At 43.1% G+C, this 25,063-nt stretch overlaps 1 protein-coding gene across 1 annotated transcript in view; it reads left to right on the forward strand.

The window, feature by feature from the left end:
- The window catches only part of Uvrag (UV radiation resistance associated), a 274,915-nt gene that overhangs the window by 199,286 nt on the left and 50,566 nt on the right, over positions 1 to 25,063 (forward strand). The window contains exon 13 of the mRNA XM_059270780.1: positions 12,815 to 12,893. Coding sequence (XP_059126763.1) covers positions 12,815 to 12,893 — 79 coding nt within the window. The remainder of the gene's footprint in view (positions 1 to 12,814; positions 12,894 to 25,063) is intronic.

Raw genomic sequence — 25,063 nt, forward strand, 5'->3', positions numbered from 1 at the left:
AGCCACTCATGGGCTCACACTAGGCTGTCCCACTGCACTGAGACTCTCCCCACACTGCCAAAGCTACCCATCAAACTATGTTGCTCACACAGCTAAATCTAGCAGGCAGTTGCCTTCCTGTTGCACAGCCTCCGAGCAGTGTTGAGTGTTGACAGCCTCCTCCTTGAGGGCCTGCTTTCCCTGAGCTGCTCAGCTTGCCTCCCAGCTTAGAGCCTGGCCTTTCAGAGTCGCCGTTCATTTTCCAAGCATTGATTGACATCCTCAAGGCTCTGAAACTTGGCTCTGTGAGGTGGCTCTTCAGGCTCTCCCATTCATACTCGTGGTTTTGGTTTCCACCTAATGTCTATAATTCCTTAATTGCTACTTTCACCTCAATTTCTCCCCAAATATCTTCAAGATACATACACATATTTGTATATATTTTGAATATATTGTATATAATGGATATATACAGTGTATATTTGTGTTCACCTGGTCCTTCCTCTGACCATTTTAAGATATATGCACTTAGATACAATTCAAGATATATAATATATTCATTATATACAATATATTCAAAATGGTCAGTTTACAGACAACTACCATCTGCCTGGTTTCTCAGAGGACTGCCTGGTTTCTCAGAGGACAAACTGAAGGGTCATTTCCTTCCTCTTTGCCTTTTTTTTTAAAGGACGGGAATTTTGAGACAGAGTATTGCCATATAGCCCAGCTCAAACTCACAATCCTCCTGCTTCCACTTCTCGAGTCTGATATTACAGGTATGTGCTCCCACACCCAGCCCCCTCTTTGCCATCATAGCAGTCATCACAAACTTCTTCTAGTTCTACTCACAAATTAGAGCTCAGAACATATCTGCCTTTCTACCCCGGAACCCTAATCAAAATGGTTTTCATTTTTGGCCTAGAACATTGCAACAGACTGTAAAATAGGTCTTATTCCCTTTTACCATACTGTAGCCAAAAACACTCTTTAAAGAGCTGGTATACATATGAACCCACAGAGCTATGCCAGCATGCACGAGATCTGTGCAGGTTCAAACCAGACAGAATCCCAGTATAGAGAACTTGGTTTTGTTTTGCATTTCTTTCAGTTTTAAGAGAGAAAAAAAATGTATGGCTGATGGTTAGGGAGGTGTCAGGGAGGAGTTGAGAAGGGAAAGAACATTACCAAAATATATCGTATGAAAAATTCTTTAATTAAAATTAAACAAAAAAAAACTAAAATCTATGTCCCAGGCTGGGGAGATAGCCCATTTTGTAAAGTGCTTTTCTAGCATGCAGGATGTGCTAGGTTGGATTCCTAGTACCATAAACCATCCCAGAACTCAGGAGGTAGAGTCAGCAGAATCGGAAATTCAAGGCTATCTTATTGGAGAATCCAGGTCTAGTCTGGAATACAATGAGATCCTGCCTAAAAACAAACAACTCAGAACCCAACTCCATTTCACCCATGCATAAAGAATGGATTTCTGCTGTGAAATAATCCTTTTATATACTGTGAAGATGTGTTGCTCTCATTGATTTAATAAAGAGCTAACTGGCCGACAGCTAGGCAGGAAGAGGTTAGGTGGGAAAGCCAGACTGAGAGAACACTGGGAAGGAGGGTGGAGTTGCCAGGGCACGGAGAGAAGCAAGATGAACTTGGCTGTGCTGAAAAGAGGTACTGCCACATGGTAGAATGTAGATAAAAAATATGGGTTAATTTAAGATGTAAGAGCTAGTTAGTAATAAGCCTAAGCTATTGGCCAAAGCATTTATAATTAATAATAAGTCTCCATCCAGTCCTGACAAAAAACTTGCCTATACGTTTCCTGTGGTTTACAGAAGAACCCTGTTCTCTCAGGCCCCAGACCTGCCCAATATCCCCATAAAGCCTCTAGCTTTCATTTCAGTGTCCTCTACACTTGGGTAGGATGAGACCTCCATTCTGCCTGTTGCTTACCCATCTTTGAGTCTGCCTCTCACGCCTCATATAAAGTCTATCAGCAAATCATTTGGCCTCATCCTCAACTTAGGGGACGTGAGCCACTTGCCTCCCTCTGCAGCCACTGTGCTGGTTCAAACCACAGGCCTTTGGGTATTGCAGTAGCCCCTCCCTGTTTTCTTCCTTTTCCCTTATAACTTGTTCTTTTGGGACTGCTAGTCATTGTTTTTAACTTGTTAACTTTTAAGTGAGGTTTGTTGACCCATTAGACACCGGGAGAAGAATTATCAAAAAACTGATTCCATTCATGTTGGCATGAGTTAGAGTAAGATGGTATATCCTGAGTTCTGCAAAAGAGCTCCACTCTCTATATGAATAGAGGCAAGTAGCATACTTATTCCATCCTAATGTTTGGGAATAACTGTTCACAGGACACTACAGGGACAGAGAAGAAAAGCCATTACCTCATGCCTCTAGGATAAGATAGCACTCAATTTTGAATATGGGGAATTTGACATGTTTATGGGACATTTAGATAAAGATGTCCAGCACATGATCAGGAACCTATGAAATATGGAAGAAAGACTATAATGTAGCTAACAAGGGATAATCATGGCATAAGTGGATTTTGATGCTTTCATTTTTCAACAACATTTATTGACTTTCTCAACTATAAAAAAGCAGCCTAAATACTAGAAATATAATAAACAACACAGATAAAAACGTGTACCTTCCCAGAGCATACATTCTGGTTGAAGGAAATGGACTCAAATGAGAAACAGATGATAGAGTGAACTGAAGGGCTATTGTTTTCTTTTGAATCAACTTTTACTATGGAAAACTTGAAGCACATATACAAAAGTAGAGAAAATGGTATAATATACCCTTAAGCCCAGCTGTAATAATTAGGTACACTCATTAATCTTTTTTATCTGTATTCTTATTCTCTCCATCCAAGTGAATTATTTCTAAATAAACCCTGGCTATTATAACATTTTATTCATAAATATTTCAACATGTCTGTAGTCTAAAAGGTAAGTTTCTAATACAGTGTTATGCCACCATCATAGGTTTAAAAAAAGTTCCTTAGTGTTATCAAATAACTATTAGCTCATACTTCTCCATTCGTTCCATGACTTTTTTTTAAAGATTTATTTATTTATTATGTATACAGTGTTCTGCCTGCATGTATGCCTGCAGGCCAGAAGAGGGCACCAGATCTCATTACCGACAGTTGTGAGCCACCATGTGGGTGCTGGGAATTAAACTTAGAGCTTCTGGAAGAACAGCCAGTGCTCTTAACCTCTGAGCCATCTCTCCAGCCCTCCATGACCTTTATTGTGTGCTTGATTTCTCCAAGTCTAAAACCAAAGGAGTCTTTATATTTCCTTTGGTTGCTAATGTCTCCTGTTTTTAAAAAGCATTTCCATTTTCATATTGTAAATTTCTAGTTTGTATTGCTCTTGTATTTGTGCAATAGCCCATGCTTATGAGTCGTGACACTAATGAGTTGTGACACTAGAGTATTTACCGCTTATGTATATCAATGGAGTACATATTCAGTTTCTTTTTGGGAAATGATGCATTTATTGGACTAATTTACAGAGAATGTTTGAGGGTTACTTACAGAAGCATGGTGACCCCAAAGCAGCTGCACCACTGGAAAGTGTCACCCCAGCATAGATGACTTCCCCACAGTGTACTCTAGCACCACCTGGCCCCAGTTCAGCCTGCTAAGTTAGAATGACATGCAAATGACTGGGAGGTGAGGAAGGAGTGGCCAGGAGTGGGAGGCCAGTGAGTGGCTTGCTCTCCTCCTTCTATGAAGCAATGTCAACAGGTGTTTATTCAGTTTCTCACTGACAGATGTAGAAACCAAGGTTTGGAAATCCATTTTCTGTCATATTTAAATTTTTCTCTTATCATTTGCCTCTGCCTAAAGACTTCATTACTTTATTTACGTTTTATACCACAATTTTCTTTTTACAAAAATGGCTGAATATACAAAAAAGCTGAAAGAGTTTTCACAGGGACATCAGTACACCTCTGGTTAACATTTTGCTGTATCTACTCGGTTATTAGTCTTTGCACTTATCCATCCCTCTGCTTACCTGCCAGCGCGTTCATTTTGATGCCACAGGGCTTTGCTCTAATGCTCCACCTCGTGCAAGGGGTTTACTAGAGGGCCAGGATTTCTTTACTTTTTTTTTGAGGTAAAACTTAGATACTGTGAGATGCATATATATATTAAATGAACCATCTCTGAGATCCTTAGATGTAAATATCTGTGCAATCCAATTCCTATTCAGATACAGAACATTAAATCTGCCCAGAAGCATCCCCTGCCTGCCGTAAATCACTGTGTTTGACAGTCCTCCAGGCAGCCGTTAGTGAACCACAGATTGCAATATGAACCTTTTTGTGTAAGCTTCTTTCACTTGGTATGTTTGGAGCTTCATTCACACTGTTGTGTGTAGCGGTAGCATATTTCCTTTTAGAGTAGTTCATTGTGTGAATAGACCTGTTTATCCACGTTCTTAATGATGAATGCTGTTCCCTGTTTTTCAACATTATGAACAAAGCTGCGGGGCACATTATTGTACACAGCTTTTATGTGCAAGTGTTTCCCGTTTGCTTGGTTGTAGTTGTAAAATCATCTTTAGAGTTTGACATTGTGTGCTTGTGTCTAGCTTTATAATAGGCCTTTCTCCACACTGTGTGTTAGTGTATGCCTTCGGTTGCGTTACAGTGTGTTACAGTGTGTGTGTGACTGAAGTTGTATTACAGTGTGTTACAGCATGTGTTACAGTGTATGTCTTCAGTTGTATTACAGTGTATTACAGTGTGTGTTACAGTGTATGCCTACAGTTGTATTACAGTGTGTGTTACAGTGTATGTCTTCAGTTGTATTATAGTGTATTATAGTGTGTTACAGTGTGTGTATGCCTGCAGTTGTATTACAGTGTGTGTTACAGCGTGTGTTACAGTGTATGCCTGCAGTTGTATTACAGTGTGTGTTACAGTGTATGCCTTCAGTTGCTCCACATCTTAAGTCTGCTTTCATTTGGTGTTTCTCTCCTGTACTTTTCCTCCCGTTTTTTTCTTGTTGAAATTAAATGCACAGCTTCTCCATTAGAGCCCCCACATTTTGAATTTTGCTGGTTACATTCTTTTGTTATCATTTAACATATTTTCCCCTAAGCCTCCTGAAGGACCGGGATAAGATTTTTCCATGATTGTGTTCTCCTGGCATTACTGATACTTCCTGTTGTGTCACATCTGGAAGGCCATCGCATCCAGCTGTGCTTTTGTCAGCAGTGTTAAAGCTGATGAGTAAGCCTGACCGCTCTGATCTGTCCATTTTCCTGAAGAATGCTTTCAGATGTGAAGGCCTCTCTGAAGGTGACTTTAATCAGTGGCCAGAATGGCATGACAGTATCTGCTCTGGGATGACAGCGGAAAAAACTCTGAGACACAGGGAATAAGAATTCAAAACTCCCAAGATAGGGAACAAATTTGGCATGTTGAAGGGACAGAGGGAAGGACAGAGTCGTAGGGACCTGCTGAGCACAGAATGGTATATGTGTGATCACGAGAACCACTGGATAGAGTGGTTCTGGGCCCCTAGGGGCTGGGCTGTGCAGAGCGCACTTTATTTCAGGTACAGTGCACAGTCTTTCATAGGTCTAAGGGAAGAGTGGGTGTATAATCAGAGCTGATCTTTCAGAGGTTGATTTGACTATGGGGAACAGGGTCAGAGGAATCCTTTGTTCAACTCCTACTCTTCCTCGTGTTAACTTTAGCCCAGAGCAGTGGATATATATGGCTTTCTCCGCCACCTTAAATTGATTAGCAAGCTTAAAATAACACTGTCATTTATTGGAGGATGATAAATGGCCCTTAGACTAAAAATTTAAACGAAAAAGGAATTGAGGGCCAGCAAAATGCTCAGTGGGCTAAGGTGCCTTCCTCCAGGCCTGACCTCTTGGTTCATTCCCCAGAGCACACTTGGAAGTGGAGGGAAAGTGACTGTACCAAGTTGTCCTCTGACCTCCACGTGTGGGCTGTGGTGCAAACACACAAGTGTGCACGTATGCACACAGACACACCCAACTAAAAAGAAATTTAAAACAGCGAAACTTGAAAATGAATTAGACTAACAGATGGCAAATGGAAGTAGAAACACTATTTTGAAATGTTTTTAGAGGAATAGTTTTTGGGTTGGTTAATAAATGTGACCCTATGACATAGAAACACACGCTGAAGTCTTTTTCCAGTCCGAGTGAACCTCTGCAGCCCGCCATTCCCATCTCTGTTCCCTCTCTCTGGCCTCACCTCAGTGTCACGGGCCAGGCAGGCATCAGCCATGCTGCCAAGTTCAGAGACCTCATGCTCTCTGCTTAGTCCTGGGAAAGTAAGCAATCCTTTGTTATTGTCAGGTTGTTACTTTGCCTTTGACTTGTAGCTACCCAGTATAGATCTGTGGATCTCCAATTTAGTATGGCTCAATGTAGTTTTTGTTGTTGTTGTTGTTGTTGTTGTTTTGGTTTATCGAGACAGGGTTTCTCTGTGTAGCTTTGCGCCTTTCCTGGAACTCACTTGGTAGTCCAGGCTGGCCTCGAACTCACAGAGATCCGCCTGGCTCTGCCTCCCAAGTGCTGGTCAATGTAGTTTTAACATCTGGTCAGCTCTTTCTAAATAGTGGGGGAAGGCTCTATAGAGGTGTGCTGGTGGCGTTTTTCCTTGTCTTTTCCCGTAGAGGATTTGGTGTAATTTGTTAGTCTTGGTTTTATGTTTTGATTGTTATTAGTAGTAGTAGCAGTTATTGTTGTTGTTTATTTGAAGTCCATATAGCTTCAAGATTTAGCAAAGCCAACCCAAGACTGCTAGCTTCTACCCAGTGTCACCACCTGTCTCCCTAATTTTCCCACAGGAGTCAATGCAATGGGCTAGCCTAAGTATGCCAGAACTGACTCGAAGTTATTATAGTTGGTTTAAGAGGACTTATTTGGAAAAATATATCTTTTTAAAAGGAAGCTTTGAGGCTGGAGAGATAGCTCAGTGGTTAAGAGTATTTGCTGCTCTTCCAGAGGACCCAGTTTCAATTCCCAGCACCCACATGGCAGCTCACAACCATTTCCAAGGACTACAGCGCCCTCTTCTGGCCTTTGTGGACACTAGACATGCACGTGGTAACAGACATACATGCAGACAAAAACATCCATACACATAAAATAAAAAATAATTTTTGAAAAGCGAGCTTTATATTCTCGGACTGAAACTCCAGTTTTACTTTAGTTACTTTTCTTTTTCCTTTTTTTTTTTTTTCTGAGATACCAGTTACTCTCCATGTCACTGGCCTGTCAGAGTGAGTTGAGGTAGTCTGCTAGGTTCTTAAAAGTTGATTATAACAGAAAAGACTGTCTAGTCTCACAAGCTCCTCCTTCACTTACACAGTCCAAGCCCAGCCAGGGAACGGTGGGTGCCACCCACAGTAGGCAGTTCTTCCCACCTCCATACAATGAAGATAATCCCCTAGAGGCAGCCATGCACTGAAGCCCCCTCACCAAGGCAGTTCTAGAGTAAGGTCAGACTTACTTGACTTGAATGTCACTGTAAGCCCAGGAGAGAAGTTGTGATGAAAAGCTAATGTAGACAGGAGACGGTGTGTTCCCTGTGAGGTAGTCATGTCCTCAGAATATATTAAATGTTGTCATGCTTTCTACAAACACAGTGGACCGATGTGATCTTAAATGCATAGTAAGAGTAAAGCAGTTCCCACGGTATCTCAACTCCCACCTTGTGTCAAAAACCTAGCCTGGATGTGAGTCTGAGAACGGGAGCAAGAAACTGTCACCAATCTAGAGTTCTTTGTTACAAAAAAGAAAAATTGCTGGTGTTGAGGGAGAAGTACATGCTTATAATATTTTTTTTTAAATAAGAAAGTTTCAAAATACCACTTCCTTTTAAAATATTTTCTTAAGGTGAGTATCACATAGTCTTTGTGTATTATGTCTCTGTGTTTGTTTTGTTTTTAAGAAAAAGGGTCTCTAAGTAGCCTAGGTTTGCCTTGAACCCAAGGTTGCTGCAGCCCTGGTTTACTGGGATTGGAGACATCCACCATCAAGCCTGGCTCTGTAGGTGGTGTTTATGTATGTGTGAACTTAATGCAGGAGGCCAAGGGCTCTACGTCAGACCAAATACACAGGTTTCTTTTCAGGACCCTTCCTAGCTGCATTCCAACCCTAGCTAATGCCTGTCCAGATGTGCCTTAGGCATTGTAGTTTTGAAATTCTTTCTGGGTTTTTGAAGGAAAGTGAAATGGTTCTGCATTTAGATCCACACGTGCACATTACAGAGCCTTGATGCTGGGGAAATGGCTGTATCTCATTCTGTTGGTGGGAAGCCAGCGTTTCCTTCCGTGGTGGTTTCTAGGGCTTTCATCAATTACCACAAACTTTATGGCTTAAAACAACAGAAGTGTATCTCTCATGGATGCCTAAAATCCAAAACCAAGGTGTTAGTAGGGCCACCCACCTTTCTTTCCTGTTTCCAAGCTTCTAGACATTTCCTGGCTGTGGCTATAAGGCCACATGATCTCCCTTTGGCCATTCCCTTACAAGCACGCCTGCTGGGTTCAAGGCACACCTGGATAATCAAGGTGATCTCATCCTGAGATTTTTTAAAAAATATTTTGGGACCCCTTTGCCAAATAAGGCCATGCTCACAGGTTCTGGGAATTAGGATCTAGACCTACTTTGGGGAGGCCACCGTTCCATCCTCTGTCCTTCATATGTTCCCCCATCTCTGACTGATCACCTGTACCCAAGACTTTTATGGTTTTGAGTGGCTGTGGTGAGATCAAGCCAGCGTGCACTTCACTCCCGATGCCCAAAGCCATGTAGAGCAGACCCCCTGCTGTGTGTCTGTGAAAGTGCTGACACCCCTGTCCTCCAAGATGAGCACCCCTGTTCCTTCCATCCTTGCTCTCAGCTGGCTGACATTCTCCTGGTCCGTCATCCTGGGTGTGCCTCTGACGGACACAGACCAAGAGAGAATGCTGCATTTATCCCTGAAGACCGAGCAATGAGGTCATGTCTCTTCCACTAACTAAACAGGTGACCAAGGCATCGGTTTCTTTGCCATAATAGTGACACTGTCGCAAAGTCAAGGCAAGCGCTTGTCACTTGCCCAGTCATTCCCAGGTTTAGCCTCGCGGCTAATCCCACGGGATCACATTAGCATCTGGAAGTCCTGTCTCAGATCTGCCCTCATTTTGAAATGGCCCTGTAGAATGAGCTCCAAATCATTTGCACACATCATCTCTTTCTTTAATTCAAAACTATTTGTTTAGTGTCTATTAGTAAAGGCAAAAGAAGAACAGAATTGAACCTGTCTCTAAGCTGGTCACAGTATAGCTCATGCCTAAATCTTAATATCTTAACACTCAGGAGGCTGAAGCCAGGAGGATTGCCTTGATTTTGAGGCCAGCCTGAGCTATAGTAAGTTTTAGGTCAGTTGTCTGGAAAAAAAACATCAACAACAAAAGAACCAGTGTCTATCCTGTGAGAGCTAGCCATGTACTAAGGGAGATATATTAGTATGCGGAGCCATGTACTAAGAGAGACATGAATTAACCAAATAATCACACAGTATGTGCAAAGTTACAAACTGAAGTGACTGGAGGAGGAAGTGTACAGGCTGCGTTAGGATGATTTGATCACTCAAAGTGGTGAGAGCAGGCATGGGAGACGAGACAGGCTCCTGGACCAAAGCCACCTCCTCCCCCGCCAGTCGCCGGTGGTACGGACCTCAGGTGGACTTCTCCCACACATGCTGTGGTCATTGCTTTCTGCTTCTGTGATTTTCACAGTAGGTGCAATCGTAATAGAACTTGGAAATGTTTTTAAGTTGGAAAATAACTTAATATTGGCTATTAGTTGTGTGTGGTATTAATAATCCATATCGAATGTATTAATAGTAAATATGTGTTTCAGTGTACGGTTATGTAATGCTATCCTCTCCTTCCTGTTTTTTGTTTGGCTGGTTGGGTCTTTTGAGACAAGTCTTGTATGTAGCCCAGACCGACCTTGAACTTGCAATCCTCCTAGGCACTGGGGTTCACGGGCATGTCCCACCACACGGGCTGTAATACTCTCCCATAAGAAGTCCCTTTGGGCTGAGTTCTGTCTAGGCTGTCCATGACTTGCACATGTAATTGAAATAAAACATTTGGTTTTAAATAAAGCCTTTGGTTTTAATAAAGCCTTTGGTTCCTATCTTATGCCCTGATGGTGATAGGCTTACGTTTGTAGTGGCCTCCACCTTTCTAGGTTGCTGAGGAGGTCTAGATACCCATGTGCCTCTGCAACAGGAGATGAATGTGGAAGTTATAAACAAAGTGTTCACCTTGAAGTGACCCATTAAGAATGTAGAAGGAGAATGAAACGTGAACTCTGTCCTGACTCCTGGTCTGTTCTCAGCATTGCCCTGTTCCAACCTTTGGCTCTAATCACTCTCTGGTTTTGTTTTAATGTTACACACATACCTTATGGCTCTTTCCACAAAGTCCCAGAGCAGTCATAATAAAGTCAAATGTTGTGAGATCCAGTTTTCACAAATGTAGAGGTTTGGTTTTTAGCATGAGCTGATCTCAACTTACTCTTATGGTATATGGAGTTTCTGGATTTATAACTTGAACACGGAGATAACTTTGGGTTGGGAGAACTGTTCAGAGTCTACCTATGTGGGGTAGCTTATAGAATAACCCTACAGTGGGCGGGTTCCTCTAAAGAGCCCCACGGTTGTGTCCGCAAATCGGAAGTTCCTGGTACCCCAGACCGTGAGTGCGGCTGGGTCCCAGGCACCTGGCAGACACCAACCTTTGCTGACACTTTCATTCCTCTCTGCTGGGGACACACACGTCCTAGTTCATGTTTTACTGTCCTGGTTAAATGCTAAGTCCTGTGTTCTCGATGGGTGTCGACAACATTTGGTTTTCTTTAGTAAATTTTTAGTTCACGACCTTGCTCACTCCCCAATGCCTATAATTTTACAGCACGTTAGATTTACCTTTTGGATACTATGAAACCATGGCTCTTGAGAATTTAATAGAAAGCTTTTAAATTGTATTTCCCTCCTTTATTTTACTTGAAAACACTATCCCTTCCAGACTTTTTTTTAATGCCTTTTTTCTTCAGGCAGTTGGGACAATCAAGTTTGTAATTATTCCACACTCTTCATTTCAGTATGGTTATGTTATTCTTGAGAGTAATTCCACATTGCAGAACCAAGCAAGATGGCATTTGCTTCATGACTCTAACTTGTGGCTGATTTTTTTTAATTAATATGTGTTCAATGTACATCATGTTGGGTTTCAGTTAGTTTCTTTCAAATATATCATGAACTTTGACCCCATTCACTCCCCCTCCCATTCCCTCCCTCCCTCCCTCCCCCTCCCGTGCCTTCCCCCCTTCCCCCTCCCGTGCCCTCCTTCCCCCTCCCATGTCCTCCCTCCCTCTCCTCCTGTGCCCTCCCTCCCTCCCCTCAGTCTCCTTCTTTCATGTCATTCATCATGGATGACAGATGGACAGACAGGCAGATGTTTTGGTATAGCCATAAAAAGGTGACATTTGTCTGTCTGTGCCTGGCTTATTTAATATAGTGATTTCCTGTCCCAGTCATTCTCCAGCAAGTAGCGTGATATTGTCCTTTTTGATGGCCGAATGAAGTTCCATTGTGTGTATACCATGTCTTCTTTACCCATTCATGTGACAGATGCCTAGGCACATCCCAACACTCGGCTGTTGTGGGTAGTTCTGCAGTAAACATGGAAATGGAGGCATGTCTGTGGTGTGCTGACTTAGCATGGTCAGGTAGATACCCAGAATGGTAGTTTCATATGTAGTTTTTTGAGACCCTCTATACTTAGTTCCATAGTGGCTAGAGCATTTGCATTCCTACCAGCAATGTAGAAAAATGGGCTAATAAACAGGTAGTCTCAAAAGATGATTTGGAAATGGCTAATAAACATTTAAAACAATGCCAAGCAACCTTGGCCATCGTGCAAATTCAACCACACTGTTAGCCTGGCTGCCATTAAGAAAAAACAGCAAAAAGCTCTGGTGACTGATCTTTCTGTAGAGAAGTCTGTTTCAGATCATTGTACTTATGCTTGATCTTGAAAGACAGGAAGGGAGGGACAAAACAACTGTGAGTGTACACTGACTTCTTTCTGTTGTGCGTGGGGAAGAAAGGGACCTCACGAGAGAAATATGTTCCCTGAAATACCGCCTCATCTTAAGGAGATCCCAAGCCTGTGCCTTGCTGCCTCAGTGAGGCAGGTCACAATGTCCAGTCCTCCCTGAGTTTGGTGGCAGGAATACATTGCCATGTAGACATTGAGTTCAAAAAGCTGCCCTTGCAAAAGGGATGAATTTTAGATGAATTTTGGCTCATCCTTGGCATTGATTTTGACTGGACAGCTTAAGAGAAACAGCCTATGTATTGTTTTTAAGTCTGATGTTTCCTTTTATCTTTCCCATTTAGTTCTAGAAGTTGAAATGTCAAGGCCAGGGTATTAGAATACTTGGAGGATCTTTGTCATAGGATGGTAAGATTCTGACCCGTAACAGGAAGCAGAGACTCAAGCTCTTTGGAGGTGTGGGTCACTGGTGTTCCACACCCCTGTTTTGTGTTCAGTCTCTCCGTGGGAAGATGGCAGTTGTTTCTGACACAGATATTAGTAGATTGCAGCGACCATAGCCAAGTCCGGGGCTAAATCAATCACAAGATGCTTGTACTGCACCTACAAAACTTGTGCCTTTGACAACAATGTGGAGGTCAGTTTACCCTGTTCCTGAGAATTCTCATCTTTGTTTACCTTTCTTAGGTTCCCGCTGTATCCAAAGGGAGGGGAGAAGCTGCAGTTTGATTATGGTGTCTACCTTCTGAACAAGAACATAGCACAGGTAAGTGACTCTTCTCCTTCTCTCACTCACTCCGTTGTTAGCCCTCTCTCCATAGTTAACTACTGCAGCCAGCCCTTCACTTTAGCCAGTTACATGGCGATGCATTTTGTTGGCCATAGTCTTATTGTGACATTAAAATGAACTCGGAGAAGCAGTGGGTATTCGCTGGAATCCATCTCTGACTCTCGCCGTCCTTTTCTGAGTTCTTCTTCATAGGCTTGGGCTTGAGTGTGTGGTCTGAACAATCCCTTGGCTCTGCTGCTCGATTGGTAATAGCTTTCTTCTCCTAGACCACTTCTGGGGACTCGTTTTGCATTATTGTTTATGGAGTAAAAGTTTAGTACTTTTGGCAAGTCCATAATGGGCTCCTCACCTCATTACCCAGGGCCCAAAGGGAAAGACCAAGCACATGTTCCTCCCAACCCACCTTGGATTCTTGTGGCTCTTTCAACATCCCATCAGTTAGTGTCGCCCTTAAACAGTGTTTTCCACGGACCATAGGAAGGGTATCAGATGCCTGAGTTTGTGTTTTCCTGAAAGCAGCCCACAGCATTTCTTTAGTGCAGTTGGCGCTACTTCAAGAGGTGGACGCTCCATGAATTTGTTAGCTGCAGAGGAAGGCCTGCTTCGGCGCTCGCCTTTCCTTTGGACATCCATCCGATTGCACTATCACGTGGTGGAGTAGCCGCGGTGTGCTGTCCCTTAAAGACATTGTCAGCTGGATCCTCGGACCTTTCGATTTTATAGAAGTAATAAGCATTGTGATGCTTTGCTTTTTACGAGCCTCAGTTGTCCTTTCTCCACATGAATCTAAAGGCCGATCGGACTAGAATGATTCTTCCATCTGTGTTATCTTTGCTTTTCTTCCCCTTGGACAACATCAGTTTAATGGTGGGTTTTTTGAAATGTGGTTTTTATGAAGATCGTTATCCTTTCCTGAAATTGGATCATATTTCTGGTTTGCACACTTGCTTCCTCACCCAAGCTATGCATGCTCAGGATCACACCACTTTCACCCTCACATGACTTTATGCTAGCGTGAGTGGCCACACACACAGGCTTTGCCCATGACTCACCTTCCCTTGAGCCCCTCTTTTTATCCCTCCGTTTTGGGTAGCTAAGTATTTCTGTCAAAGAAGCAGGACTTTAATGTCAAGGCTGTCTGCCCCACACACCCCTGTCACAGTTGTGTCATTCCATGGAAAAGACCATACACTGACAGGCTGGTCTAGTCCCGAAACACCCAGACACCAAGGAAGATGAAGTAAATTAGCAAATGAGTGACTGTGGCAGCATGTCCGGGGAGCTCAGCCGTAGGGGACAGAGTGACGGTTGTCTAGCAATAAAAGCAGCACTGTTTAGAACTCATTTCTAGTCTGAGTTCAGAGGTTCTTCTTTCCTGCCCTTTTTGCTGCTGTATTTTGCCCTGTGCACGTAGGCACCGGATTTGGAAGCTTCCAGATGCAACCTGCCCGGCTGCAGTGCCTGGATCTTATAAATAGTACGCCTATCTCTCATAAATATATATCCGCTTATATCCGCTTCAAACTCAAGAATGCATGCACATACACATGTCATGTTCCCAACAGAAATGGAAAAGGTGGTGTAAAGAGATGCTAAGAGTAGCCCAGCCGGAAGGCCCAGCGGAGGCTGCCTATGTGTGGCGGAAGTCAGCATTCTTCTTTGGCTCACAAACGGATCACTTAGGAGCACTTCCCAAGTAGCCTCTGACTTCTTACCCAAGCCCAGGCCACAGTGTGCTCAACTAATGTTCTCATCTGCCTAAGAAGCAGCCTGCCTATGGCAATTGTGTGTTCAACGTTGTATTCTTTAGGGGAAGGCAATAGCTTGTCTACTCTAGCCCTAGGAAACAAGTAGCTTGCTCTCTGGTGTCATTTTCTGTTTTTTTCAAAACATACTTCCAGATTTGGGATCTTGTGCAAGAAAGCCACTTTTAAGCACATAAAAGAAACTTTTAGCAAATTTGTGACCCCAAGAAGCTTTGGGAAAGTTTCTTTTGTTTTGACCTTACTGGCATCACTTTTCCATGTTCCGATTTGTAATAAAATTATTAATAACTATGGTTCGTAAGCCAGCCTAACAGAAGTAAGATGTGTGTAGCTTTGGAAGGATTATCTGTACACACTAATGCATGTTGTCAAAGAAGAATTTGTCTTTTCAGTCAGTCTCATTTATACCCCATCTCTAGAGATGTGAACAAGTCCTGCCTTAAGGCAGCCCCACCTCTGTGATTTACAAGCCACGTTAGTGGAGGTGGATGAAAGCACTGGCATGTGTTAAAGTGCCAGAGCAAAGGGAGTGAAGTCACTTAATACTGCATCCATAACTTGGTTGAGGAGTTGAATAGTCAATAGGACCTTTCATCACAACCAGAAGTAGTAGTAAAACCACTTTTCTGGTGGAGGAAATGACAGAACTTGGTAATATTTGTTACTTCAGGGTTTGGGATCAGTCCAGCCCGAGTTTTAACAGCACAGGCCTTCAAGCAGAACCCCTAAAGTATCATGAGAAGAGCAGAGAGCCCAGCCGACCTGCTTGCCCTCTGCATGCCTCTGCAGTCTGAGGCGTGTGTGCTGGACCAGTCACTGAGAGCGAGTCAGCCCAGCCAAATGCTTCTGTCCAGAGCCAGACCTCCTCAGCAGGAGATAGCCTTCGTTGCTAGGCAGCAGAGGATGCTGCAGAAATGGCCTGGCAGACTCAGGCCTAAGTCCTGCATTGCAGCCTATGAGGCTGAGACAGGAGGATCACTCTGAGCTCAAGACCAGCTTGGACTACATAGTAACTTCTAGGCTGCTTGAGCTAGTGCAAGTCTCAAAAAAAAAAAAAAAATCCAAGAATACTTCCATGCATAGTATAATTAGCATTGATTTTTTTAAAAAAATGAGCTGTCTGTGGCTGGGGATATAGCTCAGTCAATAGAGCATGTGCCTAATAAGTTTCAAGGCCCTGGGTTCAATGCCCACTACCACCAAGAAATAAAGATTCCTGCTTCATTAGACTTCTAATTAAATGGGGGAAGACATACAATAAACAAAAGCATTTCAGATTATAGGAAGTGAAGTGTTAGAGATTATTAAGTAATATAATACAAAATAACTTGAGAGGGACCTGCTTCAGATAGTTGTCAAATAAGCCTCATTGAGGAAGTGGCTGTTGAGCTAAGGCATGGATGATTGGCTGGAAAACCAACTGTGCAAAGAAGAAGGGCATAGAAAATTCCCTAAGGCCATGGGAACAGCAGGGGCAAAGGCCCTGGGCTGGGAAAGGGCTTGTTGGTTTTCTAGTAAAAGAAGGTGTGTGTGGCCGAGCATTGTAACAGGACGGAGGGAGCCAGGGAACAGAGGGGACCTTAGGGAGCACAGAGGAAAACCTCCGCCTAGTTCTGAAGTCCTGGAAACTAGGAATGGTTGCGGTTCATTCTCATCACTCCTGCTCTAGAGGACTGCAGGGAACGAGAATATATACAAGCAAAGTTACTTGCTAGTCAGCAGGCTAGGTACAAGTGAAGAGAGGGTTGGAGATGCATTATGGGAGATAAATTCGTGGACTGACTATGGAATCAAGGGGAAAAGGGATTGTCAAGACTGTCAGATAGGTTCATTAAGTGGACATGGGTTGGAATCCAATGTTGTAGTCAGTGCTGGAGATGGAAATCTGGGAACAGCAACCTGGATGTGGTGTTTAGATCTATGGAACTAGATGAGGTTAACAGGAAGAAAATACAGAGCTGAAAAGCAGTGGAAGTCACATTAGAAGCTGAAGATAGGGTTGGAGAGCTGGCACAACGGTTAAGAAGTTGAATATGGGAGAAGGGATGGCGGGTGGCTGGGGAGAAAGTGAAAGGGGGGGGATTAGAAGCTAGTAGAACTGAGTCTGTGAAAGGAAGAAGTGACCTGCCGTGTCCAGTTACAGCTTCCTAACTGGGAGGACTGAGGGGTTAAGGAAACAGCTTGTGGTTGGTGCTTGCTTTGGTGTGATTGCATTGGGGAGGTTAAAATCTGGATTGTGGAATGGTTTGTTTGGATGTTGCTGTTGGGGGTGCATCCTATAGCCCCCCACAGAAAAGCCAGGCCAGCACTCAGGAGGCAGAGACTAGATCCCCAGTGCAAGCTGGCTAGCTAAATAAACTAGCCAGGAGATCCTGCCTCAGGAAATAAAATGGAGGTTACAGACACCTGACATCAATTGTAGGTCTCCACACTTATGTGTACACATGTGCACACGCACACTTACACATGTGTTCCTGTATATCATGTCTGGTGCCCTTGGAGGCCAGAAAAGGGCATCAGATCCTCTGGAACTGGAGGTACAAGTGGTTGTGAGCTGCCGTCTGGAGTTGAGGCTGGCCTCAAACTCAGTATGAAGCTGGAGATGCCCCTGAACTTCTGATCCTCTTTCTCCAGCACTGGAGAGGTAGAGGCTGGAGAATGAAGAGTTCAAGGTCATCCTCCAGAGCAGTTCCAAGCCACCCTGAGCTACAGGAGACCTTTTTAACTAAACAAACCAAAACCAAAACAGGTGTTGGAAGATCTGCTTATGGGTGACAGAAACAAGAGGCTGACCTCGCCGCATTTTAGCTTTGAGGACAGCGGCTCCACATGAAGGAAGGACAGGGAGAAAGCCCAGCTCTTTATTCACCTACAGACCATGGACCAGTACAGTGTAAGGAAGTGTGTGGCATTGTTCCCGCCACAGTGTACGAGTGTAAGGACCTGACTTCACACCCCTAGAACCCACAGAAAAGCCAGGCCAGCACTCAGGAGGCAGAGACTAGATCCCCAGTGCAAGCTGGCTAGCTAAATAAACTAGCCAGGAGATCCTGCCTCAGGAAATAAAATGGAGGTTACAGACACCTGACATCAATTGTAGGTCTCCACACTTATGTGTACACATGTGCACACGCACACTTACACATGTGTTCCTGTATATCATGTCTGGTGCCCTTGGAGGCCAGAAAAGGGCATCAGATCCTCTGGAACTGGAGGTACAAGTGGTTGTGAGCTGCCGTCTGGATGCTGAGACTCGAACCTGGGTCCTCTGCAAGAGCAGCCAGTGCTCTCAACCACTGAACTATCTTTCCAAAACACAAAACAGTTTTTAAAAGAGTGCCATAGTGAAGCAGTAGAGTGTGTTGAATATATAAAATCTCGATGCATCTTCCTAATAGTCTGTATAATGGGAAGGGGCCTTGCCTGAAGTCCTCTGTAGACCCAAGCATCGCGAGAAGCACTTGCGTTGCTGGCTGGACTGGCTGCTTTCTCACGCAGCAGCCTCTTGGCATCAGAGAATGGTCATTCAGACTTAGGTGTTTGGCAAACATTTTCCCAAAAATGAATGAAGTGGGCCTGCCACTTAAAGGAAACGACCTGATGATCAAATTCAAGATTTTGAATGAAGGTCAGTATTTCAGAACACTTGCAGAGCCAGGCATGGCAGCACGCATTTGTGGTGCCAGCACGAGGAGGGCTGGATAGCAAGACCCTGTCTTCAACAACAGCAACAGCAAAAACGGGTTTGTTTGCCACCAGGATTGGCAGCCTCTCAGACCTCACAGCTGTTGGTTTTGTTTTGTCCTATAATATATATGAGAAATATATATTATATAAGCTAAGTTTTCAAAATGGCCAATATATATGAAGTCATGTGTGGGTCAGGATCAACAGCAGGAAAGACCAGTTAAAGGACTGTAATGTCTTAGACTGTGGAAAGGCTTTGGTAAGGCTTCGGGTTTTGCATTGCTACCATTGATTGACAAGTTTGGGAGGAGATCAGAGAAAAATATCCCCAGCTACTTGAAAAGGCGATTAAATACACATTTATCTTCGAACTGCAAATCTAGGTAAGGCTGGGTTTCTTACAGAACGACAGATGTGGTAAGAAAATGAGTGCAACAAGAAACTCAGACTTCAGCTGTTCTGTGTTAACCTATATACCGCGAAGGAGGCCTGCAGAAATGTTAAAAAACGCCACTCATCATTGTTTGAAAACATGCTTGCTTTGATTTCAAGTAATAGATTTCTGTTGTTCCTTTAAAATGTACTTTTATGTGTATGTGCTTGTATGCCTTGTGCATGTGGAGGCTGGAAGAGCATCAGATCCCTTGGGGCTGGAGTTACAGGCAGTTGTGGCTGCCTGATGTGGGTGCTGGGAACTGAACCCGGTCCTCTATAAGAGCAGCAACTACTGTTAACTGCTAAGCCATCTCTCTAGCTCCTCTCTTATTTTTAATGAATTAGTGATTAAAGTTTATTTAATTATTAATTAGCAAATGTTAGCATGTCTGTGGCCCACATATCCAAAAGGTCTTTGAGAGTCCTAACTAATTTGAAGAGCATAAATGACCTTTGAGACCAAAACATATGAATTGCTCTCCTAGGCAGTGTGGCCGTGCAGACTTCCTACAAAAGCCCTCGGCTGCTCATACTCTAATAAGACAGGATGCATGTATCAGCCCCTAATGTCAAACCTTGTATGAGACAGACCTACCGTTGTGAGTCCCAGCAACGCAGCATAGCACATACCGAGGCTCAGCAGCTCTCTGTGGGCTCTTCACCTTCTCTTTGGCTTTTTTTTAAAAAAAACAAGCCCTCTTCTTTCCTCCCCAAAAGCTGAGGGACTGAGAACCTAGTGCTTTGTGGATACACTTTACAAATAGTGATGACGACGTACATTCGGTTGACTGTAAGGACTTTGGTGTGATTTCAATCCTGTAGCCCATTTCATATCTGTGTACTTTCTAGAACTAGTGTTAAAGATATTGAACTGCCCATGTGCTAATTTCTGTAGCTTCACAGACCTGTCCCATTGACAAAGACAGTCTAGATTAAGTATTCCCATTAACTTGATGACTGTTACTCCTTTTTTAAAATTTAGGCCGTTCTATGGATTCCACATAGACCGTTATCTCTGTGCCAAGACTTAAGTAAAACAATTGTTTTACTTAGGGCTGGTGCTCACTACAGCAGCACACATACTAAAGCTGGGCTCTCCATGGCTCTCCCTCTTACTCTGTCCCTTCCTGTCCCCGCATATTTACAGACTTCATAGAAAGTGAAAGTACCTTCTCCTTTTAAATAAGCTGTGTCCTGTGAGGTCATGGTCTTTCTCTAACATTCGTGTTCCTGGTGCCCACAGTCCATGGCTGTTTAGATGGGATCAGTGCCTGCCCATCATCAACTTAAATCTGTGTGTGTCTCTCCAACATACAGTTCAATGTATATGACACAGGGAGAAATGCATTTTAGTTTGTGATTCTCCTGGGAACCAGAAATAACATTCCAAAGACTGTTCTTTTTTTCTTCTTCTTCACTAGTACTGGGGATTGAACATGGGGCCTCACACATGCTCCTTGGGCACACCACTATGAGCTGTAGTCCCAGCCCTCCAAGGATATTTCCATAGTCAAAATGTTCCCCATGCTGCCAACAAAAATTTGGCAATAATGTAGTGAAAGCTCATATTTAATATTCTTAAAAAGACTTCGCTAAGATGTAATTGACATGTCTTACAATTCACCCACTGGAAGTATAAAATCCTGTATCTTGGTGTGTGCATGTTGATATAGCAGCCCGTTCACATGCATGTGGAGGCCAGAAGTCCATGTTGGGTGTCTTCCTCTAATCTCCCCCTTATTTTTTGAGACAGGCTCTCTCCCTGATCCTAGAATAGCTCACCACTTATTTTAGACTGGCTGGTCAACAAACCCCAAGGATCCTCCATCAATGCCTTCCCCTAAACACTGAGGTTACAGGCACACCCAACCCAGATCTTACATGGGAGCTAGAGATCCGAACTCAGGTCCTCAGGGCCAGTGCTTTACCCACTGAACCATCTCCCCAGCCCTTACTGTCTTTTAATATTCAGCAAATAATGTTCCTTCAAACATAGTCAATTTAAAGATCTTGTCATCGTCCCCCAAAGGAAACACTATACCCATTTCCCAAAGCCCCTTCATTCCTAGACAGCTAGCAGTCTGCTCTCTGTTCCTGTGGATTTGACTATTCTGGACATTGCTTGATGATGGAATCATAAAATTTGGGGTCTTTTCGGCCTGGCTTCTTTTGCTTAGCATAGGTTCACCCATGTTGGAACCATGAACCAGACATTCTTTTTTATTGGCAAATCATTTGCCTATTAGAATGGCATACAGAGGTGAACCATACTTAGGTTCATGAGTTGATAATCATTTGAATGGTTTCGACCTTTTGTTTATTATTATATTGCTGCCGTGAACATCTTATACAAGTTTTTATGGGCACATATTTTCTTTATTCTCAAGTATATATCTAGTGGTAGAATTGCTGAGCCATAAATTGTGTTTGATTTTTTTTTTCTTCTTTTTCTTTTTTTTAAGTCTTGTACTCAGGATCAGGCCCAGAGCCTGATGCAGGCTAAGCAAGCATCCTACCACTGAGTTCTATCTCCCTATGGTGAATGTTTTAACTATTTGTCAGACATTTTTTGATGGCTACACCATTTTACATTCCTGCCAACACTGTATGAGGGCTCCAGCTTCTCTGCACGCCTGCCAGCCCTTGTTACTGTCTGTCTTTTTGAGTGCAGCCATCCCACTAGCTGTGGCTTTGATTGGAGTCTTTTCTACTGGCTAAGGTGTTAGGCGGCATTTAAAGTACATACCCATTGTTTGTATGATCATTTAGTTTATTTACATTAAATATAATTTATATAATAAATAATAAAGTAAGTCTTTTCTCCCATTCTGCAGGCTTTCTTTCTTTTCACTTTTTTTTTTTTTTTTTTTTTTTTCGAGACAGGGTTTCTCTGTGTAGCTTTGCACCTTTCCTGGAACTCACTCTGTAGTCCAGGCTGGCCTCGAACTCACAGAGATCTGCCTGCCTCTGCCTCCCGAGTGCTGGGATTAAAGGCGTGCACCACCACCGCTCAGCCATCTTTTCACTTTCTTGATCATGTTCATTGAAGTGCAAGGTTTTTTTGTTTTGATGGGATCCAGGTTTATCTGTTTTTCCCCCTTGCTGTGCTTTCTGTAGAAGGCATCAGCAAGGTGGCACACATTTACTTCTAGGCTTCCTTCTGTGTAGGTTTTTTTTTTTTTAGTTTATTTATTTATTGGTATGAATGTTCCTCCTGCATATGGGTGTATGTGCACATGCATGCCTGGTGTCTGCGGAGGTCAGAAGAGGGCATTGGGTCCCCTGGAACTGGAGTCACAGACAGTTGTGAACTGCCATGTGGGTGCTGAGAATCAAACTCCAGTCCTCTACAGAGCAACAGGTGCTCTGAACCGCCGAGCCATTGCTCCAGCCTCTCTTTTGGGTAGCTTTGCCTCCAGTATTTAGACGTGTGGTCCATTTGAATCACGGGGGTGTGTGGTGTAGGGAAGGGCTCTAGCTTTATTCTTCCACGTGTGGATATCCACTTGTCCCAGAAGCACATGTTGGAGAGATGACTTCATGCCACTATCTCAATTGCCTTGCACGCTTGTCAAAAGAACTTTACTATGCGTGTGAGAACTTATTTCTAACCTCTGAACTCTTTTTCCATTAATCTAGATACCTGTCCTTAAGCTAACATTGCCCTGTGTCGTCTTCCTTTAAAATAAAAATTCTGGGCCTGAGTATATAGTTCAGTGGGCAAATGCTTAACTATATAATACATGAGGTCCTGGATTCAGTCCCTAGAGCCACACTTATATATACACAAATTCCAAATTTAAAAATAATACATGCCAATAGTCAAATGTTGGAAAATTGCAAAAGAAACAGAATAGAATATTTTAGATTCTCCATGTAATTGTACTACTCCCGGGTAACTTCTGGACCCTTGGCTTTTTTTTTTTTTTTTTTTGTTAACTTGTATGGTTGAGATAATGTCGTAGATCAGGATTTGTCCACAAAAAGGAGTCTCAATAAATGACAGCTCCACATACTGTCACTGCTGTTGCCATTCTCACTGGTGTGTGTAGAAGGAGTGCTTCAGTCTGAGCTGAAGGGCAAGGGTGATGGCGTCTGAATCTCATGGGAGATGGAGAGGGTGCAGCTCTGGCTAGTGCAAGAGGCAAGGGACAGAGGCGGGACAGCCTGGGGCATATGCACACAGCCTGGCAGGAGCAGAGGCTGCCTCCATAGGGAACTAGGAAAGATGGTTTTGGCTAACTACTGTTGTTTCCTAAGCCATTCAGTTACCAGACGTTATATCAGAACCTAAATGCGGCCAGATCAGTCCCCGGGACGTGTTTTGTGTATTAATAAATATTGGGAGAATACGCTAAGAAGCCAGCTTCTTGCTTAAGATAGTTAATTGACACTCCACTCCACTTCCTCCTCCCTCCGTCCCCTCCTCTCTGTCTCCACATGGGTGTGCACAGGCATGGTAAACATGTATTTAAATAGAGGGCATACATACTTAAATGAATATTTTTGACACAGAAATATATATATAGTTCTTTAAATTTTTCATTTTGAGCTTAGAGGGATTGCATGCTTTGTACTTTAAATGATTGGTTGAATGTTTATGCGCTAACATGTTTACTTTTAAAAGCCGTCATCAGTTATTAGGCAATTTACTAGACATTTTAAGTATTACATTGGTTGTAATCACCATATTCTTCAAATATGGAAAACGATGCATTGATAAGACTTTACATCATTGGACTTCCTTTCCAACTTTAAACTGAAACAAGAAACCCGTACCAGGGACATCTTTGCAATAAGAAAAGCAGAGCCGTAACCCTCCTTCCTATAGCTTATTTTCGGGCACAGAGCCCGTTCATACATATCATCTCCTTTGTTGATTTCAAACGCCCTACAAGCGTTGGCAGTATTATGCTCACTTTACTGTTGAATACACTGAACCCCTGGAGACTAAGCTCTTGCAGTCAGAGAGTACTTGCACAGAGTACTAGGTGAACAAAGAAAGGCCTGCAGAGCTGCCCATCCCGCTCTGAGAGCAGGGACCGTGCTTGCTAGTTTCTTCCTAGCTGCCAGCAAGAGACATGGCACCTAACCTTTGCTTTTTTCCTGTGGTTGGAAGCTAAGGTGTACATTTAGCATCTTGCTAGGCTTAGCATCTGTAACCTCTCTCTCCCTCTGCCATCGTTTAAGATACTCATTTTAGCTTCTTAGTCTATGGAGTGGGCTTTTCAAAGCACCACCACGAGTGACATCTGCTGGGAGGGAGCTATGCAAAGAATGCATCTCAACTGAAAGGAAATAGTGCTTGGTACAGAGACGTAGGAATTCTGACTGTATTTTTTTATGATTGATTGAGCCTTATGAAATGAATTATGAGCCATATGAAAAATGAATTTGGTCTGATTTTAGTTGGCATCAAACTGACCAGCATAGCTTAGACACAAGATAGTTGAAGAAGGGAACTCTAAAAAAATTTTACACATCTGAATTCTGGTGCTCATCAGAGAAGAACATTTTAAAATTTTAAGCTTGAGTTTCCAATGATAGTAAAATTAGTATCCTTATTAATGTAAATTTAGCAAGTAAACAGCCAAAAAAATTAGATTAAAACTAACCAATACAAAGGCAGCATACTGAATGGTTAGGCACTTAGCTGGGTGTAGTAACCTTCTTCTATACTCATCCAAGCACCCACAGGAGGTCAGAGACTTCAGGGCAAGCCTGGGCTATGTGCAAGACTCCACTTAAGGTGGGAAAAAGTGGGGGATGCCACTAAAGCAGTGCTTTGTGGGAAATGTATAGCTTATGGTTTATAGAATAACAGCTTCAAATGGGCACTCAACACAGGCAGTCTGGTACAGAGTGCTTGCTGTTTAAAATTGAGACATAGCTCAGGTCTGTGAGGGTCAGACTGGCCTCAAACTCCCCATCTTCCTGCTTCAGCACCTGGGGTGCCCAGAGTACATAGTTAAAATAGACACAATTTTAAACAAAAAGTTTTTGATTGTGCAGTATGTTGTACTTTCTGCTTTTTTCCTATTAACTATATTGTGAATACAGTTTCTGTTGGTAAGTAGAACTGTATGGAGGTTGTTCTATAGTGTGGATTTACCATAATGCATTTAACAGTTTCCTTATTGGTAGACATTAAGGTCATTTTCAATATTTCTTTATTCTTCCACTGTAATATTGGCATTATATGCTAGATACCTAGGCCATGTGTGGTAGCTCACACCTGTAATGCCAGCACTTAGGAGG

This window comes from Peromyscus eremicus, chromosome 1 (genome assembly GCF_949786415.1).
Source record: "Peromyscus eremicus chromosome 1, PerEre_H2_v1, whole genome shotgun sequence".
Taxonomy (NCBI): domain Eukaryota; kingdom Metazoa; phylum Chordata; class Mammalia; order Rodentia; family Cricetidae; genus Peromyscus; species Peromyscus eremicus.